This window comes from Impatiens glandulifera, chromosome 1 (assembly GCF_907164915.1).
Source record: "Impatiens glandulifera chromosome 1, dImpGla2.1, whole genome shotgun sequence".
Classification (NCBI taxonomy): Eukaryota; Viridiplantae; Streptophyta; class Magnoliopsida; order Ericales; family Balsaminaceae; genus Impatiens; species Impatiens glandulifera.
This window is the reverse complement of record NC_061862.1, coordinates 32,307,991-32,330,205: the sequence shown is the minus strand read 5'-3', so window position 1 is coordinate 32,330,205 and position 22,215 is coordinate 32,307,991. Positions and strand designations below refer to the sequence as shown.

At 32.0% G+C, this 22,215-nt stretch overlaps 1 protein-coding gene across 1 annotated transcript; it reads left to right on the top strand.

The window, feature by feature from the left end:
• Positions 1 to 16,726: 16,726 nt before the first annotated feature.
• LOC124923846 lies at positions 16,727 to 18,586 on the top strand. Its single transcript, XM_047463823.1, has 5 exons — positions 16,727 to 16,861; positions 16,946 to 17,047; positions 17,170 to 17,334; positions 17,405 to 17,566; positions 18,194 to 18,586. Exons 1-5 carry the CDS (start codon positions 16,727 to 16,729, stop codon positions 18,584 to 18,586), a joined length of 957 nt encoding a protein of 318 aa, XP_047319779.1.
• The last annotated feature ends 3,629 nt before the right edge of the window (positions 18,587 to 22,215 follow it).

Below are 22,215 nucleotides of genomic sequence, written 5' to 3'. Positions count from 1 at the left end.
TAGCCAGTTGCATCCAATGAATGAATGCCACGTAAGTAAATATTATTTCTACTACTTGTTCCTTGCAGGACAATTCTAGAAGAATATCTGGCGCACTACCAGATTGGTACGGACACGATCTTTGTGCAAAGAGTCTGTTGTACTCGTGTACTATGGAGGATTTCCAATGGGGCTTTCCACGTTTCAATGTAGAAGATTCGACCGTTGATACATGTCTTCTATTTAAAGATCTTCAAGGACAATAGACGAGCTGCCGATCTTACACACCATCTTACGAATTACTTTCTTGCTTACTAATTTTGTACATCACATTCAAGAGAGAGATAGAATCAAAGCATTGTCTAGATGAGTGATATTCTTAAACATTCTGTAAGTTGAACAAAGTCTGTTTTTTTCAACAATTAGCTAGCAAGAAAACTGTATTTGATTCAAAGAAAGTATAGTGAATCCTTCCGGTGGTTGGAAAAATGGGTGATGTAAGAGAGTTTGCTCTGAACATCCATAAACAACCTACTGTGTATTTTTCATTCTGTCTTCTCTTTTTGAAATGGTTCTTAGCTTCAAACCTGAGCAAACATTTCCGTACTTGAATCGCTTCAAGATTTTGCAAGGGTTTGTGAAGAATATAAAGTGATATAAATCCCTAACAGGATTTCTATCAAACCGTGTTATAGAAGTTGTCATCAATAGTTAGACCTCCACCTCTATTGGTGCCACCGATCATTTCAATTGGTATTAGAGCCCTGTTTCTATTCTCAAGCAAACACCAAGAATGTCGATCACATCCAAACATGCTAGTGCTACTACAATCCCCACGTTCTCAAAAGAAAACTATATTGTATGGAAGAAGAGAGTCCGTGCTCATCTTTCCTCTCTTCATGATGACATGAGTTCGAGTTGAACTCAAGGATTGAAGAAGATCAACCCTCATCCACCATCATTACAAAAGCCCTGGTGGCTACAGAAGGGCCACTAGTTACCCCTGATGTGAAGACATTTGTCTAGCAGCTTCGCAGCGATGCTATGTCTCTCTTTGTGAAGAAGTTTGGCGACTTTATGAAGAAGAGCAAATCAAACTCTTCAAATTCAAATGATAATAAGAAATTCAAAGCTAATGTTAAATATTTTAACTGTGGTATATTAGGTCATTACCAATCGGAATGTCGGAAGTCGAAACGTGATGAGAAAAAAAGAACGAAGAAAAGGAGTTGAAGGCTCTCTTGGAAGGCGACGGGAAGAACAAACGAAACTATACTGATTCTTACTCTTCATCCAGCGACAGTGATGATGATGAGGTTTCTTGCTTCATGGCAAGAGAATTAGAAGAAACTCAGGAATCTAAGGTATTTGACTTCTCTTCTAAAAAATTTTCAAGGGAACAACTGGTAGTTGTACTAGATGACATGGTCATAGAGTACAGAAAGCTAGCAGAATTTCTAAATGAAATAAAATCTTCCACTAAAGTGTCTCAACATTCTTTGTCTCAAACTATAGAATCCAAAACTATTGAAATGACAAGGTCGAGATCTCATCTGAGAATGAGATGCTCAAGGAATAGATTCAAACTCTTTCTTTTGAAAATAAAAGGTTAAACTATATTTTTAGTGCTTGAACAAGGTCTGGAGAATCTGTCAAATATCGGATTAGTCTGTTGACACCTGCTGGATCCAAATCCGGTTTAGGATTTGATAGCAATGACCCAAACCAGTCCTATAAGAAGTTAAGCTTAGCAACTGACAAGCTTAAGCCAATAAGTTTTGTCAAAGGGAGCCTAACTGACACTGAAACTGATCCAATACATGAAGAGTTAGCTTTGAAGAATGAAATAACATATGTTCTGTCGACTGTTAGCTGACTAAAAACTAAGTTAAATGCAGCTAGCAAGTTAGGCAATCTAAAACCTGACAAGAAGTTAAGGATTTTTAAAAGAAATTCATCTTTAAAATTTAAGGGATCAGTGGCTAGAAGTAAGGCGTCTGCTAAGTCAAAATCATACGCATTAATTACAGCACAAAATGGGAAATCCATAAAGATAACTCAAATATGGATTCCTAAGGGACTGATTGAACGAGGACCCAAGTGAATGTGGGTACCAAAGTTTGTAAATATTTTCTTATGTAAGTGATACAGGGATGCTGCGGGAAGGAAGTGTGGAGCATGCTCTTCTGAGCACATGCTCTAGTAGATCAACAATGGAATATGTCACTCCCAAGGACTACATGTTTTCTATTTTGAAATAATTTTTGGTCTTAAGGACCTCAAAAAATTTATTTATTCTTTTGTGCATACATAACTGAGAGGGAAATTTATTGTAAAAATAAAGATGAACGCAGACTAAAGTTTAATCGGTCTATTAGATGAGGTCGTCTAAAAGAAAAAGCATGTACTTAGACGTATTTTTACTTACACACTCTATGCGTCTAAGTTGAAGTGTCTTGGTTAATAACCTGTACGGTTGACGCTGACATCTAATAGACGTTTAGACGTTTTTAAGACAAGAGAAATTGGAAGCTCACGTCTAACCAAACACACGTCTAATACATGATGTTCATGTGTAATTAGACGTCGACGTCTAATAGACGTTAGACATCTATAAGACACGTGATTAGATGCTTGCGTCTAATAGACTCATGCGTCTAATAGACGCTTAGATCACATAGCCTGTAAAAATAAGAAAAATGTTTAACTACGTGTGTATTAGACTGATCAAGGACAGTTGTCCCACATGCCGTATCATTTAACTTTCCCGCTCAAACATAAAAACAGTCACCTTCAAATAACATGAAGACACATGTCTTTCAATTTAAAATAAAATGACTAATATAACCCTAAAATTAATGATGACTCTGTTGGAAAAGACGTCTAACATTAATTAATGGGTCCTACCCTTAGGAAAAGTGACGGTTAAGCCATGCGACTCTTCGAAGTCTATTTAAGGACATCTTGCATGTTATTGAAACGTTTACACTCTCAAATCTCTCAAGAACCCTAGCTTTCTTCAAACTTTTCTCTAAAAATCCTTAAATCTGTTCATCTTCTACCAAATGGCCAACAAGAAGATTACCCTCGGTCATTATACTTTGCAGGTGGATTTCGCCTCGGTATATACGTTCGATCAACAGGAGGTGGTCGACATGTTCAGATCTTTGGAATATTCCGGTCTCGAGAAGTATCTCGGCGGCCCGTTTATTTTCTACGAGAAGGAATCCGAGAGTTCTTTAAAACAGCAACAATGGTTGGTGATTCTATCACGACAATGGTGAACGAAATGGTTATATCTTTCGACAAAGCGTCTTATACGGATTTTTTCGAACTTCCATCGGAGGGCCACACATTCAATCTTCATCTTCCATCGGAAGTTATCACCGAAATGAAGACTGCATTCTCAGCCGACGGTCCAGAAATCAGGATAAATGGGAGTAAGAAAGTTCTCAAACCCCATTTTATTCTATTAAACGATATTATTGCGAAGGCTCTTCAAGGAAGAGAGGGATCTTCCATTCTCTATATTCAGGATCGATTTGACTACATGACGGCCATCTCCAAGGGCATTCAAGTCAACTGGGATTCAACGCTCTTTCTAAATCTGTGTGGGTCGATTGACTCGAAGAACAAGGAGAGCGTAAGTTTTGCTGCCCAACTCAGCCGATTATTGGAATATTTAGGGGTTCCTATGGGAGAGAAGGAGGCTATTCATAATAGCCGTGTGTTCAACATCTTCACTGTAGCCAACACTCTCACTTGAATGAAGAACTCCAAGGAGTCCCTCTCTGGCGCGTCTAATCAACAAACGGGTGGAAGATCCGTCACTCGTTCTAAGCAACCAGCCGCTTCTATCCTTTCGACGGGGGCCAAAAGAGCAAGAACAATAAATGAATCAGAAGCTATATCTAATAGCCAGAAAAGATCTTCAAAGAAAGATTCTAGGGTGGTCGATTCCAAATCAAAGCAAGGTCCTTCCGCACTTGCTGCTATCCAATGTCTCCGCTTTCTCCCCCCTCCAACCAATTGAGAAAGTCGGCGAAGTCGTCTATTTCGAAAAGAGAAAGTTAAAGGTGCCTAGGGCGTCTAAATGATCGAAAACTTCATCAAAGGTAACCTCTCATCCATCCTAGGCCGAAGTGCCTAAGTTTAGTGTTCCTGTGTTGGAACAAGATATGTCTATTTCCGTTCCTATGTTGGAACTTGCTGTCGGGCCAACTGTTGATCCAGTTGGTCCAATTATTGAAAATATTGACAGGACTCAGTCTCCTGTCCATCTAATTGATTCTGTAGCTGTTGAAGCTATTGTTTCTGCCGAAACAGAGTAAGGTGTTGTTCACACCCCTACTGTTGTTGTCATGTCTAAACAGGCTCTCTCTTTGCCAAATGTTGAGCCACCAGTATTTAAACGTGTTCAAGAAGAGTCCGTCGTGACAGGAAAAATTTTTCAATCTAGCGTTTTGGCAGGGCACTTTTCCAAGACCTTAATTCCTCACGAGATCATGAGAGCCACCAAGAGAGCTGCTGGCATATCTATCGGTGAACCGAGGCCAACTCCAAAACCTGTTGAGGTTATTGGAAAGGACAAGGCCATCGCAACCAAATCCAGTGAGGAGGTTACAAAGGCAACCTGTATTGTGAACTTGATGATGGATCAGGACAACGTGAAATCCGCTGTGAAGATTAATATCTTCGACACGTGGGTTATGAACAAGATGTCAGATATGATCAAGTCATCAAAGGAAAATGTATAAGTGAGAAATGGTTGAAGGTGTTAAACATAGAGAAATGAGTACTGAAATGGGCTAATACCTCTAAAGTATATGAAGCTCTCAAGAGGAAAGAACTGGTTGAAGCCAATCTCAGAGGTCGAGCTCTCTTTCTTGTGCTCGAAGCAAGGAAAGTAAACTTCAATCCAATGGAAAGAAATGCTGATGCAGAGGAGAAGACCTTAAAGAAACTTGATGAAATCATGCAAGACTATATCTAAATTGTCCTCAAATATGTTCATGAAGATGACTGCTTAGGGTGAATCCATCTAGCAATTCTTCAGATGAAGACGAGCAGATGCAACTTTCTGAAGATATTGACCTGATCCTACCGGAAGATGAGAAAATCGTTGCTCACCTCATTGAACTGGGAAATATATTTGTTGAAGAAAAACGCCTTATGGCTCAACCCAAAATTGAACAGACTTAGGATCCAGTTCAACCTGATCCGATCATTGAAGAAGAAGAGAACAATACCAAACTCGTTCAACCGCTTGTTTTATAGAAAATAGATGTGATGGAATCTCCTGTTCTTGAAACAGAGGATCTCTAGTGAAGGAGGCTAAAGCCAATCAGCCTATTGAAGAACGATCTGAGGGGGAACCCTCAAAAGAAAAAGAATCTGATAAGAGTTTTTACTCTGAGGGGGGACAAGACAACAATGATAAGTCGTCAGAAGGAATACTGTTATCTCAATGCATTATTCCCAGCTCTCCTCCTCCTCGATCATCCCCTGAAGTTACAGCTGCGAATATGTATGAAAATGTCGTTGATCTACCTCTTCACTCCGACGAACCCTCTAATCAGATTCATAAGATGTGTGAAGACATTCTCGAAGATGAAGAAAAATCTAAAGTTGTTTCTGAGGCAAATGAACTAGAGCAGTCTATGCAGATTCATACTCACGTTAGTCCTATTCAATTCGCTTCTGCCGACTCTCATGAAGTGTCATCAAATGAAGAAACATCCGTTGGAGGGGAAAAACTGTTAAAATCTATGGTAGAGATTATGAAAACTCTTCAGAAGAATATGTTGGATATGCAGTCCAAACTGATGAGTCTTGAGAAGGGTCAAAGATCCAACAAGAAAGAATTCTCTTCTCTTATTGAAACTCAGAAAGAAATGGAGAAGACCATGAAAAGGAACACTTATGAGATCAAGATCCTCAACAACACCTATTCCAAATTTGAAAAGAACTTCTTCAAACGGCAGTCCGAAAGGTTTGATTGTCAAAGGGAATTCAACATTGATCTTCATCAAGAAGTTATGGCTGGAATGAATTTGGTTCAAGGTAAAATAGTTGAGTTAACTAATCATATGAATAGAGCTGATGTTGAGCGTATGGAACAAGCTGATTCCTTCGTAAGACAGATTCAAGCCGTGGAAAATGCTGAAGCTACAGCTAATAAAGAGAAAAACCTTATTACCCTTGACGTTGATAATGTTAAAAAGGGGGAAGGAAGTTCAAGGGGCGGTGAAAGCAATAGAGGAGGTGCTTCGACAGGCACTAGATCTAAAAGAAAAGTTGTTGCTCATGAAGGAGGTTGCAGACCAACCAAAAGAGGTGGAGGTCGTAGTGGTGACCGAGGTGGCGGAAGTGGTGGAAGAGGTGGCGGAAGTGGTGGAAGAGGTGGTCGTGCTCTCCCTCAATTTCGCAACCTACTGATTGGTGAAGGGTTTACTCAAACGTGAAAAGGGAAGAACAATAATCTATTTTCTTTTAATTTATTTTCGTTGGATTCTGAACTCGGATTTTGGAACTTGGATTTTGGAATTTGGTCCTTGGAACTTACTTTTGTAGTTTGCGAACAAATGTCTTTCTTACCTTAATCTGATGGGTGCTTATCTTACCTAATTAATTATTTAATGTTTTAACATCATCAAAAAGGGGGAAATTATTAGGTCAAATTAGTTTGACTAACAATATTTTAATGATGTATTTATAAAACTTTAATTAAGAATGAAGCTAAGTTGTCTAATTGTTTTTGCTACGTATTGTTTGTTAGACGCGCTATTAGTTAGACGTGCAGTTTAACAGATACGTAGTTAGACGTGCAGTCTAACAAATATTTGTTAGACGTGCAGTCTAACAAATATGTAGTTAGACGTGCAGTCTAACAAATACGTACTTAGACGTGTTGTCTAACAAATACGTAGTTAGACGTGCAGTCTAACAGATACGTAGTTAGATGTGCAGTCTAATAGATACGTATTTAGACGTGCAGTCTAACAGATGCGTAGTTAGACGAGCAGTTTAACAGATACATAGTTAGACGTGCAGTCTAACAGATACGTAGTTAGACGTGCAGTCTAACAAATACGTAGTTATACGTGTAGTCTAACAGATACGTAGATAGACATGCAGTGTAACAGATACGTAGTAAGACGTGCAGTCTAAAATATACGTAGTTAGACGTGCCGTATAATAAATACGTAGTTAGACGTACAGTCTAACAGATACGTAGTTAGACGTGCAGTTTAATAGAAACGTAGTTAGACGTACAGTCTAACAAATGAAAGTTAGACGATGGCGTCTAACTCCATCAGACTAGTATGAAGTGACACGTAGTTAGACGTGTCGTTTAACTCCATTAGACTTGGTGGTCTAATGGATCCAGCTATTAGACGTAGCACGTCTAACTTCCTTAGACATGGCAGTCTAATGGAGCACGTCTAATGCCTCACTTCAGCAGTTGTTTGAAGTCAGCATCCGTCTACCCACGATCAACTAGTTGTTCGCTACTCCTGCTCCACTAATCCGTGCAGAACAATACGACAGCCAGTTGCATCCAATGAATGAATGTCACGTAAGTAAATATTCTTTCCAGTACTTGTTCCTTGCAGTACAATTCTAGAAGAATATCTGGCGCACTACCAGATTGGTACTGCCACAATCTTTGTGCTTAGAGTCTGTTGTACTCGTGTACTATGTAGGCTTTCCAATGGGTGCTTTCCACATTTCAATGCAGAAGATTCGACCGTTGGTACCTGTCTTCTATTTAAAGATCTTCAAGGACAACGAACGAGCTGCCGATCTTACACACCATCTTACGAATTGCTTTCTTGCTTACTGATTTTGTACATCACATTCAAGAGAGAGATAGAATCAAAGCATTGTCTAGCTGAGTGATATTCTTAAACATTCCATAAGTTGAACATAGTCTGTTCTGTTCAACAGTTAGCTATCAAGAAAACTGTATTTTATTCAAAGAAAGTATAGTGAATCATTCCGGTGGTTGGAAGAATGGGTGACGTAGGAGAGTTTGCTCCGAACATCCATAAACAACCAGTTGTGTATTTTTTATTCTATCTTCTCTCTTCGAACTGGTTCTTAGCTTCAAACCTGAGCAAACGTTTCCGCATTTGAATCGTTTCAAGAGTTTGCAAGGGTTTGTGAAAAATAGAAAGTGATATAAATCTTTAACAGGATTTCTATCAAACCGTGTTATAGAAGTTGTCATCAATAGTTAGACCCCCATCTCTATTGGTGCCACCGATTCTTTCAGAATATAGTCGAGATCTTTTGTCGCTCGTTGCTCCTTCATCATTTTTATCTGGCATACTTCTACATTGGTTCCTTCGTGATGTTCGTTGGATTACTAGTCTCCTTGAGTGAGCTTGTTTAGTTGGCCTTCTTGAACCTCCTAGTCCACTTGGCTAATGATCTAGTATATCATTATCTACCTAACAAAAACTCAAAGACAAGCAACTTGTTATTTTAGGCATTTTTATTTTTATTTTGTTTTCAAATGGATTTTAGAATGTACTATTGGGCGCCTATCTCATCTATATACATAAATGTATTTAATATATATAATAGACACCTAATAGGCTTTCTAACGTGGTTATGTTGCTCGGGCATGACGAGTCAATGAGTCTAGTGAAAAAGATGTCAAGTCTATGAATTCCAAGGTAAGAGAGAGTTGTCCCACCTATAAAGGAAATCTGAAGTCTTCCGATATAGGGAGGTGCTCTCAATTGGGATGTCCCTCTTGCCGCCTCTCACGATCTCGTCACCTATTACTAAGGGAATTCACTAAGTGGAAGAAAAAGTTAACCTTGAAATATTTTTTTAATGTTCAAATCTCATGCAACATCGCGCAAAAAAAATAGATCGTCATCCCTCATTGGCGAATCTTGACACGTAAATCAATATTTGTAAGATGACGCTTAACATACCGTATACTATCTAAACATAAATGAGCTCATAAAGCTTATGCACTTATGCACGTCAAAGACGACAAAAAATGGGCGTTAAGTACCTTTTAAATGTAAAATATAAATTTTCAAATGGATGACCAAAATATCATTTTAAGTTAAGCATCAAATGTCTTCAACGGTGTCTATGCATTAAAACGTCCGACTCCGAAAAATGCAAAATGCAGTTTTCGAATTTTTGAAATAAATTAAATTAAATTAGGAAATTGGATAAAACTAATTTGTGACTTTAAAGTCTACACCTAAAGTTTCTTACAAATTTAGGAAAAGAAATATTTGAATCAAATGTGCCCTAATAAGAAAAATATTTTTAGTTAAAGGTATTATTTTAAGTATTCTTTTTATTTTTTTTGTTAATTGGTTCAAGACATTAAATATACACAAATATATAAGGTTGGATATTAAAAGGAAACAAACAAGGAGTGAGGCCTATGTCAAGACCTCGACTTTCAGTTTAGGGGCTTGAACCAAATGCATGTAGTGGGTTTGGATCAGATGACTAGATCAGGATGACAAGGTCTGGTCAGGAAGTTGGTATGTTGGTTGGCTATAGTAGTGATCCAAGTGAGAATGATCCAAAGGCCTAGACAATCTTCTCATCCAACTGCCTTGATGGAGATCCACGTCCATATTTTGCTGCCTCCTAATTGGCTGGAATAACATTAGGCTTTTTGACACTTTATTTTTATTTATTATTTATTATTTTTTCCAACATGCCTACCAAAAATAAAATAATAATAGATATAGATATATTTATTTATTATATTTTCTTATTCCCAAAATAATAAAAATAATATCATTAATAATAATAATATGTATAGTTATTTTAATTACCCCAAATATCAACTTATCATTTATATTTTGGATTTTAAAGTCCGAAATTAATTATTTTCGGGATTCTATCGACATGGCATCACATTAAAATAATTATATTTTTAATTCATGTGCAATAAGCCCATATATCAAATATAAATTTAAGTGTCTACAATCGCCAATGAGTGTATTGATTCGACTAACTCTAGAGGCGATAAGTGTGCTTTTGTTAAAATTGATGACTAAAAAGTATATGATCATTTTAATTGAGAGTTTGTTTAGAATAATATGGTTAATGAGTTTGGGAGAGAAATAGATTAGATTGTGAAAGGATAATGTTATGTTCTTCAAATTGGATTAACTCATGAATGTTGAGCTTCATTAAACAACAGGATGAAGGTGTGTCTACTAATAAATCAATGAAGAAGGTAGAATCTTATCGATGTTAAATTTGGGGTGAAATAATAACTAAAAAGAAATACGAAGTTACTCGTGAGTGTTGAGATCTATCCAACAATGGAATGACTATGTATTGACTAAATAGACTAGCAAAAAGATAGAATTTCCTTGAAATTGAATGTTTGGGTGAACAAACAACTAAAAAAGTACTATGTGTCTATGATAATTGAATAAAATAAAAGCATCAACAAAAATATATTAAAAAAATTATTATAAAATTATATAATAATAAATTATTAAAGATTTAGATCCCTCCATAAATAATTAATTAATGGAGACACCATAAAACTAGATTATGATTGTGTGTGCTCTATTGCAAAAATTTGACTCTAATATTATGTTATAATAGAAAAATATTATATTAAATAATATGTAAATATATAATTTATATATAATATATAGAAATTACATTAAATTTATGAATAACTAATATAATATCATTACAATATTATAATATTTTAATAATATCTTATAAATATTGAACTCTAATATGTTGTTTCTGTACCTCGATTTTCGAGACAAGAGGATAGTACCTAATTCGATAGTTGGTTGTAGACTCTAAGTGTTTTATTAAGTGATCTTGATTTATTAATTGACTACGAAAATATTGTTTGTCGTGTTCTTGATATGTTTGTGTGAATTTTTATATTTTCGTAGAAGAGTGTGCTATTTTTGTTTTGTTCCTTTATAATTTATATAAAATTATGTAAATCTTATTTTTTTTTTTAAAGGTCCATAAATGTAAATATTAAATTTTGAAAACTAAAAGAAATTTTTATCCATTTATAATTTACATAAAATTATGTAAATTAATTTTTTTTAAACAAAATATCCTTCCAAAATATTAAATCATGCAACTCATTTTGTTTTAAATAATGATTTATGTATAATATATAGACATTACAATAAACTTATAAAAAATTAATATAACAATATTATCACACTATTATAATATTGTGATAATATTTTATTAGTTTATTATTCTGTACGATAATGTTATGCCTTTTTAAACTCATGAGTGTTGAGATTAACAAAAAAAAATAAAAAAAATGGGACGAGATAATAGTGTGTTTACTAACAAATCAGCAAAGAATATAAAATCTTAACAAAATAAAATTTTGTGGTGAAACCACATAAAAAAGGACTATAAGGTAGGACTGTATATTGACTAAATAAACCAACAGAGAAGGTAGAATCTCATAGAAATTGAATGTTAGTATGAAATTAAGGGTAAGTTGGTACGATATACCTTAACTTTTTATCCATATCTTATACTTACTAAGAGTTTCGGTATTATAAAATGCATAATTTTATCGTAAATTAATTTCGGTATACCTTGATTTTCGGTATGTTATCGATAAATACCCTTCATACCTAAAAAACAAACTCTGTTAATTTTACTTCACACATTTTTAGTTTAAAAGTGTGTGGAATAAAACACTTTCTTGCTCTATCGTCTCATTCGTTAATATGATTTGACTATATCACACTTACTTCTTTTATAGAGAGGACTCAACTTACACATTTATAATAGGTGATTTTCAATCCTCTATTACGTCTAAAAATGGCTAAAATCTCAACTTTATAGTACTTGTAATCTTCTATATCATGATTAGTTGCATTTCATCAACTAACACTTGTCTTCTTTTCACAGCTCTCTCGAATATACTTCTACCTTGTTTAGGAGTTAGAAGAAGTTTTTGTTTTGAAGTTATTCTTACTGTTCTTCGGGTTGTGAACTCTTGTGTGTCAAATTTCATTGTATTTGGTATTTGAGATAAAATTGACTACATATTAGATTTGATTGGGTCTATTCTTTTTATTTGAGATAAAATTGACTACATATTAGATTTGATTGGGTCTATTCTAAAAGAAAAAAATATTTGGTAGTGAAATAAAATTAGTTCATATATGTCTAAGAATTAAATATATGAAATAATATTATATTATAATTATTTTTTATTTTATTTTTATAATTAAACTAACATCAAATCTTCTAAAAAAAAAATCTAAATTTATATAGATATTATATTTAGGCTATGTTTGTTGACAAGTACTAACATGTAGATATAGTATAAAAATATTAACAGGAAATTAGATGTGATGTTTGGTTAAAGTATTTTATATAAATAGTATTAAATGTTATATAACTTATACATTAAACTAGGTACTAGCTTGTACCTAGTCAAACCAGTTACAAAGAAGGATAAAAAAACGTTTCCATATTTACCCTTACATTTTTATTATCTTAAAGTTTTATTATCTTTGAAACCTCTGTTCTCTAAAACTTCGTACACCTCTTCGTCTATTAATACTTTCTCATTTTTCATTCATCTTTCTCTCATCGGAAACCTTTTTTCTCGGCTTTCATCTAAACTCATATTTAACAACATATAGATTCAGATAAGATTAAGTAATAATAAAAAAAAATACATAAATAGAGAAATAAAAAGAAAGTAAATATTAATTTAACAATTAAATTAAATTTATATAAATATAAAGGGCAAAAATGTCTTTTACATTTTATACAACATTTTTATATTACCAACCAAACACAAAATTATAAAATCTATACAATTTATACACTCTTATACTTTCAACCAAATACAAATAACATATATAATTTATACCTCTTAATACCTCTTTACAATTTATAACCCCTACAATTAATACCTATATAACTAATACTTAATAACAAACGCTACCTAAACGTATAATTAAATTAATATAATTATTATATATTAATATCTTGATAATATTTTATAAATATATTATTCAATTGAACTGGTATATTGAATTACACAGTTCTAGATCATTTCTTGATATGTTTGTTTGAGTTATTTTTTTTTTTTTTTTTTTTTTGTAAAACACTGTTATTTTTTTTAAAAGATCCATGAAGGTAAATATTAAATTTTAAAACAAAAAGAAGTTTTATCTCATTATAATTTATATAAAATTATGTAAATATTTTATTTAAGACAAAAGAAAAAGAATTTTTTTTTCGAAAATATTAGATTATTTTATTATGATGCAATTAATTTTTTTAGAAGAAAATGTATAATTAATGCCTAAACACCATGGGATCAAATCAGGTGTGTATTTTCTTCTTTTTGTTTTTACAATTAATATATTTAAACATAAGGAAGTCTTATATAACCCACCACCAATTACTCTCATAGAATAAATCCTCTCCTTGAATGCATTTCTAAAAATGATGAATTTTCTTGCATTGATCTCTACATTTAGGATAATAACCATAGCCCATTTGTTACACCATGTATTAACATAGACCACTGTAACATTTATGAACTTGACAAAACCCGAAAGAACTGTTAAAACCATAAAGGTCGTCATCATTAATTTCTATGACATTGAACTCAGTGTTTCCTGACCTCGATTTTTGGGACAACAGAATAGTACCTAGTCCGTTAGTTTGTAGACTCTAAGTGTTTTATTGATCTTGATTTATTAATTACTTGGGAATTGGATTTTAATAATTTGGTTGGTGACACTGTAACTTAAAACATTTAGAGTTCATAAGGTTCTTAAAAAGAATTAGGGTCAGTTTTAAATGAAAAAAAACATAGAAACAAAATTGATAATAAAGAATTGTTCTATTTTAGAATTGATTTTATATATAATTGAAATTATTAGTAATAAATATATATTAGAGTTATAAATAAAAATTGTTAGATGAAGACGAGAACCATATTATGAGTTGAAATTCTAATTATTAACATTGGAGAAATGGGACAACAGATTATTCAAAAATATTGGAGAAATATTTTAATACTTTAATAATTGAATTCTTGGTAAATGTTGAGACAATCTAAAAATTGTTTTTAGTATTCTTAACATGTTTGTTTGAGTTTTCATTTTCATAGAATACCATGTTGCCTTTTTTTTCATTGCTTCACAATTTATATAAAATTATGTAAATCTTAATATTTTTTTTTAAATGTCCATGAATGTAAATCTTATTTTGAAAATAAATTATTTTTTTTCCTTTATAATTTATATAAAATTATGTAAATCGTATTTTTTTTAAACAAAATAAAAAAATTGTTCTTCCAAAAGTATTAGATTTTTTTCAATGATATAATTTATTTTGTTTTAAATAAAAATTTATCTAGACATTAGATTAAACTTATAAGGACTAATATAATGTTATCATAATATTATAATATATTAATAATATTTTACAAATATATTATTCTATACGATAACAATCCTCTTTAAATTCAATATGAAAAATATTTGACAATTGAAGGTTGAAGACGAGATTGTGAAATGATAATAATATGTTTTTCAAACTGAATAAACTTGTGAGTGTTGAGAATTATAAAAAAAATAGAACAAGATAATATTGTGTTTACTAATAGATTAGCGAACAATGTAAAATCTTACCGACATTAAATATTGTGGTAAATAATAACAAAAAATAACTACGAAGTTACTTGTGAGTATTAAGATCTATCAAACACCGGAATAACTGAGTATTAAGATATAAACCAACATAGAAGGTAAAATATCATAGACATTGAATGTTAGGGTGAAATTAGGGGTGAGTCGACACGGCATACCTTAATTTTTTTATCCATATCTTATATTTTACTAAAGTTTTGGCATAAAAAAATTTATATGTTTATCGTACATTAATTTTGGTATACATTTATTTCGATATGTTATCAGTGTATACCCTTTATATCTAAATAACATACTTTGTTAATTTTATTTCACATATTTCTGGTTTAAATGTGTGTGGAACAAAATACTTTCTTATCCGATCGTCTTGTATATGATTTAATTTTTATCACCTTCGTAGAGTGGACTCAACTTACAATTTTTAATAGGTGATTTTCAACTCTTGGTACTTCCAAAAATGTCTGGAATCTCAACTTGTAAGTAATTGTATATTCCGATTAGTTGAATTCTTTAATCAAATAACTCTTTTGTATTATTTTCACACGGTTCCCAAAATATACCTCTGCACTATTTAGGAGTTACACTGAGTTTTTTGTTTTGATTTTTTTTTTACTTTTTTTTCAAGTTATGAACTCGTGTGTTTTAAATTTTTTGCATTTTAGATTAACTTAACAATATAATAGACTCTATTGGGTTTATTTAAAAAAAAAAAACATACATTATTATGAAATAAAATTAGTTTAATATATGTCTATGAATGGTATATATGAATAACATTACTGTATAATTATTATTTTTATGTTCAAAAATTATATTTTATAATTAAATCATCATAAAAATTATTAAAATATGTTTGGATAAAAAAATAAATTTACTAAAATTGGTTGATTCGTTGATAAACGTTTGATCTTACTAAAATTTCTATAACGCATTCATGATATAATTTCTAAATTTAGAAATTAAAGTATAATTATTTAAAATTTAAGTAGTAATTATTTATTTTCTAATAAGTATTATATATATATATTTAATTTATAAATATTGTTTTGGTATATATATCGATATACTGAAATTTTGATAATCTCGTACATTTACTTTCTTACCAATAATTTCGGTATCGGTATTATACATTACAGTTTTTTCGGTTTGCTGAAAAAATCAATATTTTTAATATTTTACGGTACAATATTTTTGATATAACGATAATTTCGATAATATTTTAACCCTTAGTCGAAAAAAAATGAAAAAAAAATTGCGAGTATATGATAAATGAATAAAATAAAAACATCAACAAAATATCTTAAAAAAAATTATTATTGAAAAAAATATATGATAATAAATTAGTAGAGTTTTATATAAATAGCTAAAATAACCTTGGATAAAGCTAAAAATAACTAGACTATCATGCTAAAAATAACTAGACTATCATTCTATGTGCTCTGAAATGAAAACATGACTATAATATTATGTTAAAATATAAAGATATTATATTAAATGATATATATTAAATTACATTGTTTAGGTATAATATATATATATTATATTAAATTTATAATTAATATAATTATAATTATATTTTAATATTTTTGATAATATTTTATAAATATATGATTTTATGATATATTGAATTTCTTGATATGTTTGTTTGAGTTTTTATTTTCGCAAAAGATTTTGCTATTTTTTTCATTCCTTTATAAGTTGTATATCTTAATTAATTTATTTTTTAAAAAAGATTCAAGAAGGTAAATCTTATTTTTGAGAACAAAGGGAAGTTTTATCCCTTTATAATTTATATAATATTATGTAAATCGTATTTTTTTTTTAAATAAAAGAAAAAGAAATGTCCTTCCATTAGATTAGATTATATTTTATTATGATGCAATTAATTTGTTTTTAAAAGAAAATGTATAATTAATGTCTAAACACCGTATCAAGTCTGTATTTTCTTCTTTTTGTTCTTACAATTAATAGATTTAAAACACAAGGAAGCTCTAGAAATCTTATATAATCGACCGCCAATGACTCTCAAAGAATGAATCCTCCTTGAATATTTTCTAAAAATGATGAATTTTCTTGCATTGATCTCTGCATTTGGGTTAATAGTCATAGCCCATTTGTTACACCATGGATTTACAGAGGCCACTACAACATTTATGTACTTGTCAAAATCCAAAGGAACTGTTAAAACCATCGAGGTCATCACCATCTTCATCATCATTTATATCTTTTCAGTTTCAACATGAAGGTTATACAATAAAATCTTTTATGATGATATGCAGACCGACTACGGAGATATTATCGATTGTGTTAATATCTACAAACAAATCAGTTTTGACAATCCATTTATTAAGAGCTCGCAACTCGATCTTAACTTGGAGCAGGTACATTATATACCACAAGAAATTATTTCCTAAATTCTTGGTTCGTAATCGGAATTCTAATTTTAATCAAGATTTAATTTTAATTATATTATAAGATTAAGCTAATTAAATAATGTTTATAGATGAAAAGGGATAACTATTTCCCCAAGAATAAGTTTGTTCAGGACTGGCATATATATGGAGAATGCCCATTTCAAACAGTCCCTATTCTAAGATCCCGTAGACGTCAAACTTCCTCGTTTCATTCACTTCCAGCCATCAAAAATGTTGCATTTAGGAATCATGAGGTATTATAATTTTTTTATATTTTAAATTATATTTTATTAAATAATTTAATATAACAAATAAAAATGCTAGCATGCAATGGTCTCGAATAAAAAAGGAAACTACTACGGAGGTTCTGCAATATTCAGTGTTGCAAAACCTCGAACTGAGGAAGGTGATTTCAGTTCAGTGCAACTTTGGCTCGCAACTGATCTTGGCACACCGAAATCAAACTCTGTTGAAGCCGGTTGGATAGTAAGTACAAAACTCAATTGAACATTTTATGTCAAAACATTATTTATATACATAGCTTATTTAATTAATTTAATTTAATTCCTTAGGTCCATCCCCACATGTATGGAGACAATAAAACAAGGTTTTTCATATATTGGACAGTGAGTTCTCTCTATACTATTCCAATATAATGGGTGTTATTTTAAGATTATTATTGCATGTAACATTATTCAATGTTGAAATTTGCCTAGTAACCTAGTTTATCCGGCAATGCAGAATACTGTCTATAACGGTACAGGATGTTATAATCTCATATGCCCTGGCTTCGTGCAAACAAGCCAAACATTTGCCATCGGCGCACCCCTATATTTACCGATAAATTCCAAATTGGTCGACAATAGAATACTGACCGAGATACAAATTTCTATCTACAAGGTTTGAAATGAAATTTCTAGAATTATGTCATAATCCTTTAAGTCTAGCTAGGTCTTGATATGATGTATAAGATAGTCAGGGGCTTATTTAAGATTAAACCCTTACTTACCTACTAATTAAGACCCTTACGCCGTCTTGTTCGGCTTTTGAATTATTTAAATAATCCAAAAAATCAAACATATCATTGCACTCTATTTTATGTCAACGTGACAGGCAAAGCAAACAGGTGACTGGTGGCTCAAAGTGGACAATGAAACAATAGGATATTGGCCACATGATCTTTTCAGCAATTTAGGTGCAAACGCCAATCAAATTTTATGGGGCGGAGATGTCTACTCAAAACCTTCACGTCATGAGTACCACACGACTACTCAGATGGGTATGGGGGCATTTCCTAGATATTACAAAATAGCTAGTCATGTCCGCAATCTTCAAGTCATGAAGGAGCCAAACGAATGGAAGACTCCTTATCATTGGTCTCTTAAAGAAATTATCTCAAACTCTAATTGTTATAACTTAAAATTTCCAAGTATTTTCAAAAGGAAAAAGGATTGGGGGGTTTATTTTTATTATGGAGGTTACGGACATTCTTCCAAATGTCCATAAATTTTATATATTAGCATATATATATATATATATATATATATATATATATAATTTTTTTATATTATTTATATATATATTTTTTGGAAAAACAGTTTAGTGCTATTTTATTAAAAAAAAAAAAAAAACCAAAAGAGAGGAAAAAAATATAAAATTTAAGATCAGATCTAGACAATTTCTATATTTGACAGTAAAACAAAAACTGAATTACAGACATCAACAATAACAATTAATTAGCGCATATAACGTTATTTACTTTGATTCTACTTGTGACTTTCTCAAACAAAATATCTCATATCTGACATAGCTTTCTATTCTTTTCGTTCCTTTCGTTTCCTCTCCAAGATTGAATGAGTGCATTTTCATCTGAAGTTATATTTCCCCAAATATTTTCAACAGTTCAACTTCTTCCACTGTGAGTTCTTGATTTTCATTCTTTCTAGATATTATTGATTACTACTCCAAAATAACATTTCGGCATACTTACATAGAGGATCTTTCTTTTGCTTTATTCTTCGTCCACTCTTGGATTTCTTCCCATGTTCTTGGAAAGTTGATGATGTTCATGTTTGCAACATACCTCCTCTAGATTTGTATTACAAAAGAGAATTCCCCAAATACATGTTTTATGCTTTCCTCAACTCCCGAACATAAGACATAGTTGTGAGAAATGTTTATGTATTTTCAAATTATGTCTTTTGTTATCAACCTTTTCCTGTATACCAGCCAAATAATAAATTGGTGACGAGGAATAATCTTTGGAAACCATACCACATTATATCAATCTACTTCCTGTCCCTCTTGTTCTAACTATTTCCCATGCCTTTCCTGTAATGAACTTCTCATTAATTTTTATTTTCTAGCATATTTCATCATTTCTTTCATTGAGTTGCTTATGTCTCATTAGGTTTAGGATTCTATCACCTTCTAGACTATGGCTCAAAAGCGAATCACATCTACTTTCATAGACGTCTCTAAATGAGTACTTGATGAATTCTCTTCTAACTCTACTTCCTTGCATTTCTTCTTTGAACATAATGGGGATATTATCCCGCCAAGGATCATGCCAAAATAGTGCCCCTCTTCCATTTCCAATTGTGGTTTGTACCAATTGAAAGACATCTTTTCTTGTTTTTAAGATCTTCTTCAATGAACATTCTAATCTTTCATTGATGTTTCGTGTCCAGATACTCTGCTCTTCTTTCATAAATCTTGTATGCACACATTTGACCCACAGGGAGTCCGATTTCTGCTCCAACGCCAATAGGTTCCTGATGGTGACGGTTTTGTTCCACTCAACACAACTTTTTATTCCTAGTCTGCTTTCTTCTATGAGAGTGCAAACTTCCTCCCATTTGACCTATTTGCCTCCTCTGCCTTATGTTTCATAGACGTAATCTCTCATGATTGTATCCAGTTCAACCATTACTTTCTTTAGGATGACTATCTATTGTGCCTAGTAGCCAATAATTCCAAAGATTACTCTCTTAACGAGATCGATTCTACTTGCTTAAGATAGTTTTTGTAGCCCAACCTAAGACAAAATTTCTAACCTTACTAACAGTTCACTGAAGTGATTATATCAGAGTTGCTTTGATGACAGGGGTACTCCAAGGTATTGTTGGAAAAAAGTAATAGATCTGTATGGATACAATAGGAAAAATAAAGTTCCACAAACGATTGTATCTAAATGAACATGTATGAAAACTTATCGAGATAAAGTTGAGGCGTGCTGGGCACTGTCCTTAGAGAGATTTCGCCTCCTCGATTAGATTACTCGTTGCGGTAAGATGTTAGTGACGCTCCCTCTCAGGATTCAACAACTCTTCCCGTTAATGCCGCAATCTGCTTAACGAGGCACATAAGATAATAGCTTTTGATGCTCTCGAAAATGTGGATTGTCTTTTTGAAAAAGTATATCTGTAATCTTTTTCTACCTCTAGTATATATAGATATATAAAAATATATTGACAAAATGTTTTCAATAATTGATCACAATTATTGCAAATCAATCACACAAATTAAGAGATTAGTAACGGTAATTAAATATCTTAATTGATCACAATTAATTCAAAATCAATCCCACAAATTAAGAGACTAGTAACGGTAATTGAAGATTTGATTTTGGCTGTTAATATACGTAAATCTTTAATTTGAACGTTGTAAATTAATTCCATAATTCAGGATGATTAAATTAAAATAATAATTTAGAAATAACTATTATTAATATTTATCCAACAATCCCCACATATTTCAAAAATATTTAAAAAACATTTTTCTCGAGAGCGCCAAAAATTAATGCATCAGTACTAGTGTCTTTTGGACAATGAACTAGTACTTAGAAAAATAAGCAAAGACTCACAGAAATGTCGGTGAGATTAGAACCTCTATGAACCTCATTTCAGACGTGAATCAGTGAACTTATTTGTCACATTAATTTCTCTTCCAAAGTTATCCGTCGCGGTGTGACACATTTTGGCCTTGCGTCGATCCTACATCTCGTGAGAGCTCTAGAAAGGCTGTCTAACTTTCATAGAAGCGGCCCCACCTCTATTCTCACATAGGTGAAATCTATCAAGTGTGTACTACAATTAAACACACCACTCATGCATGAGCTATAGATTCATTAAGAGTTTAAACTCATCCTCTTCCACTACAGTACTCACTATCCTACACCATAGGGATGAGTTGCTCATAAATATTGGGGATAGTGTCTCACAAACTGACAAATGACTTGTTCTTACCCATATGAACCTACAATACGTGAAATAATTCACGTACTAGGTTGGGTTACTATCATTCTCAGTTTCGTTTGTAGACATTAATCCCATCTCCCTCGATGTATTTCTCACTAGCCTCGAGCTTAGTGGTTTGGTCAGAGGATCTGCCAAATTCATCTCTAACCTTACAAAGTTTAGTGATATCACTCCATGTTTAATTAGTTGTTTCACTGAACAATTCTGCACCCGCATGTGTCGACTTTTTCCATTATAATTATCATTATTGGCTTTACCAATGTCTGCTTTGTAATCACAGTGTATCGATATAGAAGGCATGGGCTTTTTCCATAAAGGGATATCTGCTAAGAGATTTCTAAGCCACTCAGCTTCAATACCTGCCAAATCGAGAGCAATAAACTCTAACTCCATTGTAGAACGTGCTATACAGGTCTGCTTTGCTGATTTCCAAGAGACAACACCTTTTCCTATAGTAAATATGAATCCACTTGTAGACTTGATCTCATCTGAATCAGAAATCCAGTTAGCATCACAATAACCCTCAAGTACGGCTGGAAAATCACAATAGTATATACCAAAATCTATAGTTCCACGTAAATATCTTAAAATTCTATTTAGTGCAATCCAATGATCTTTATTAGGATTCTAAGTGTATCTACTCAATCTATTAACTGCATATGCAATATCTGGTCTCGAACAATTCAACAGATACATGAGACTCCCAATTATTTTAGCATAATCAGATTGATAAACACTATTTCCAGTATTTTTCTTTAAGTGTAAATTAGAGTCATAAGGAGTACAAACAACTTTGGAATCATACATCTCAAACTTTTTCAATAAATTTTCAACAAAATGTTCTTGAGATAATTTATATTCTAATTTTGTAAGCTT

Coding starts and splice junctions, on each gene's coding strand:
- LOC124923846 (XM_047463823.1), top strand. CDS start 16,727: ATGATGAATTTTCTTGCATTGATCTCTGCATTTGGGTTAATAGTCATA. Junction 17,048..17,169: donor TCGATCTTAACTTGGAGCAG/GTACATTATATA, acceptor TAATGTTTATAG/ATGAAAAGGGATAACTATTT. Junction 17,335..17,404: donor TTGCATTTAGGAATCATGAG/GTATTATAATTT, acceptor TAAAAATGCTAG/CATGCAATGGTCTCGAATAA.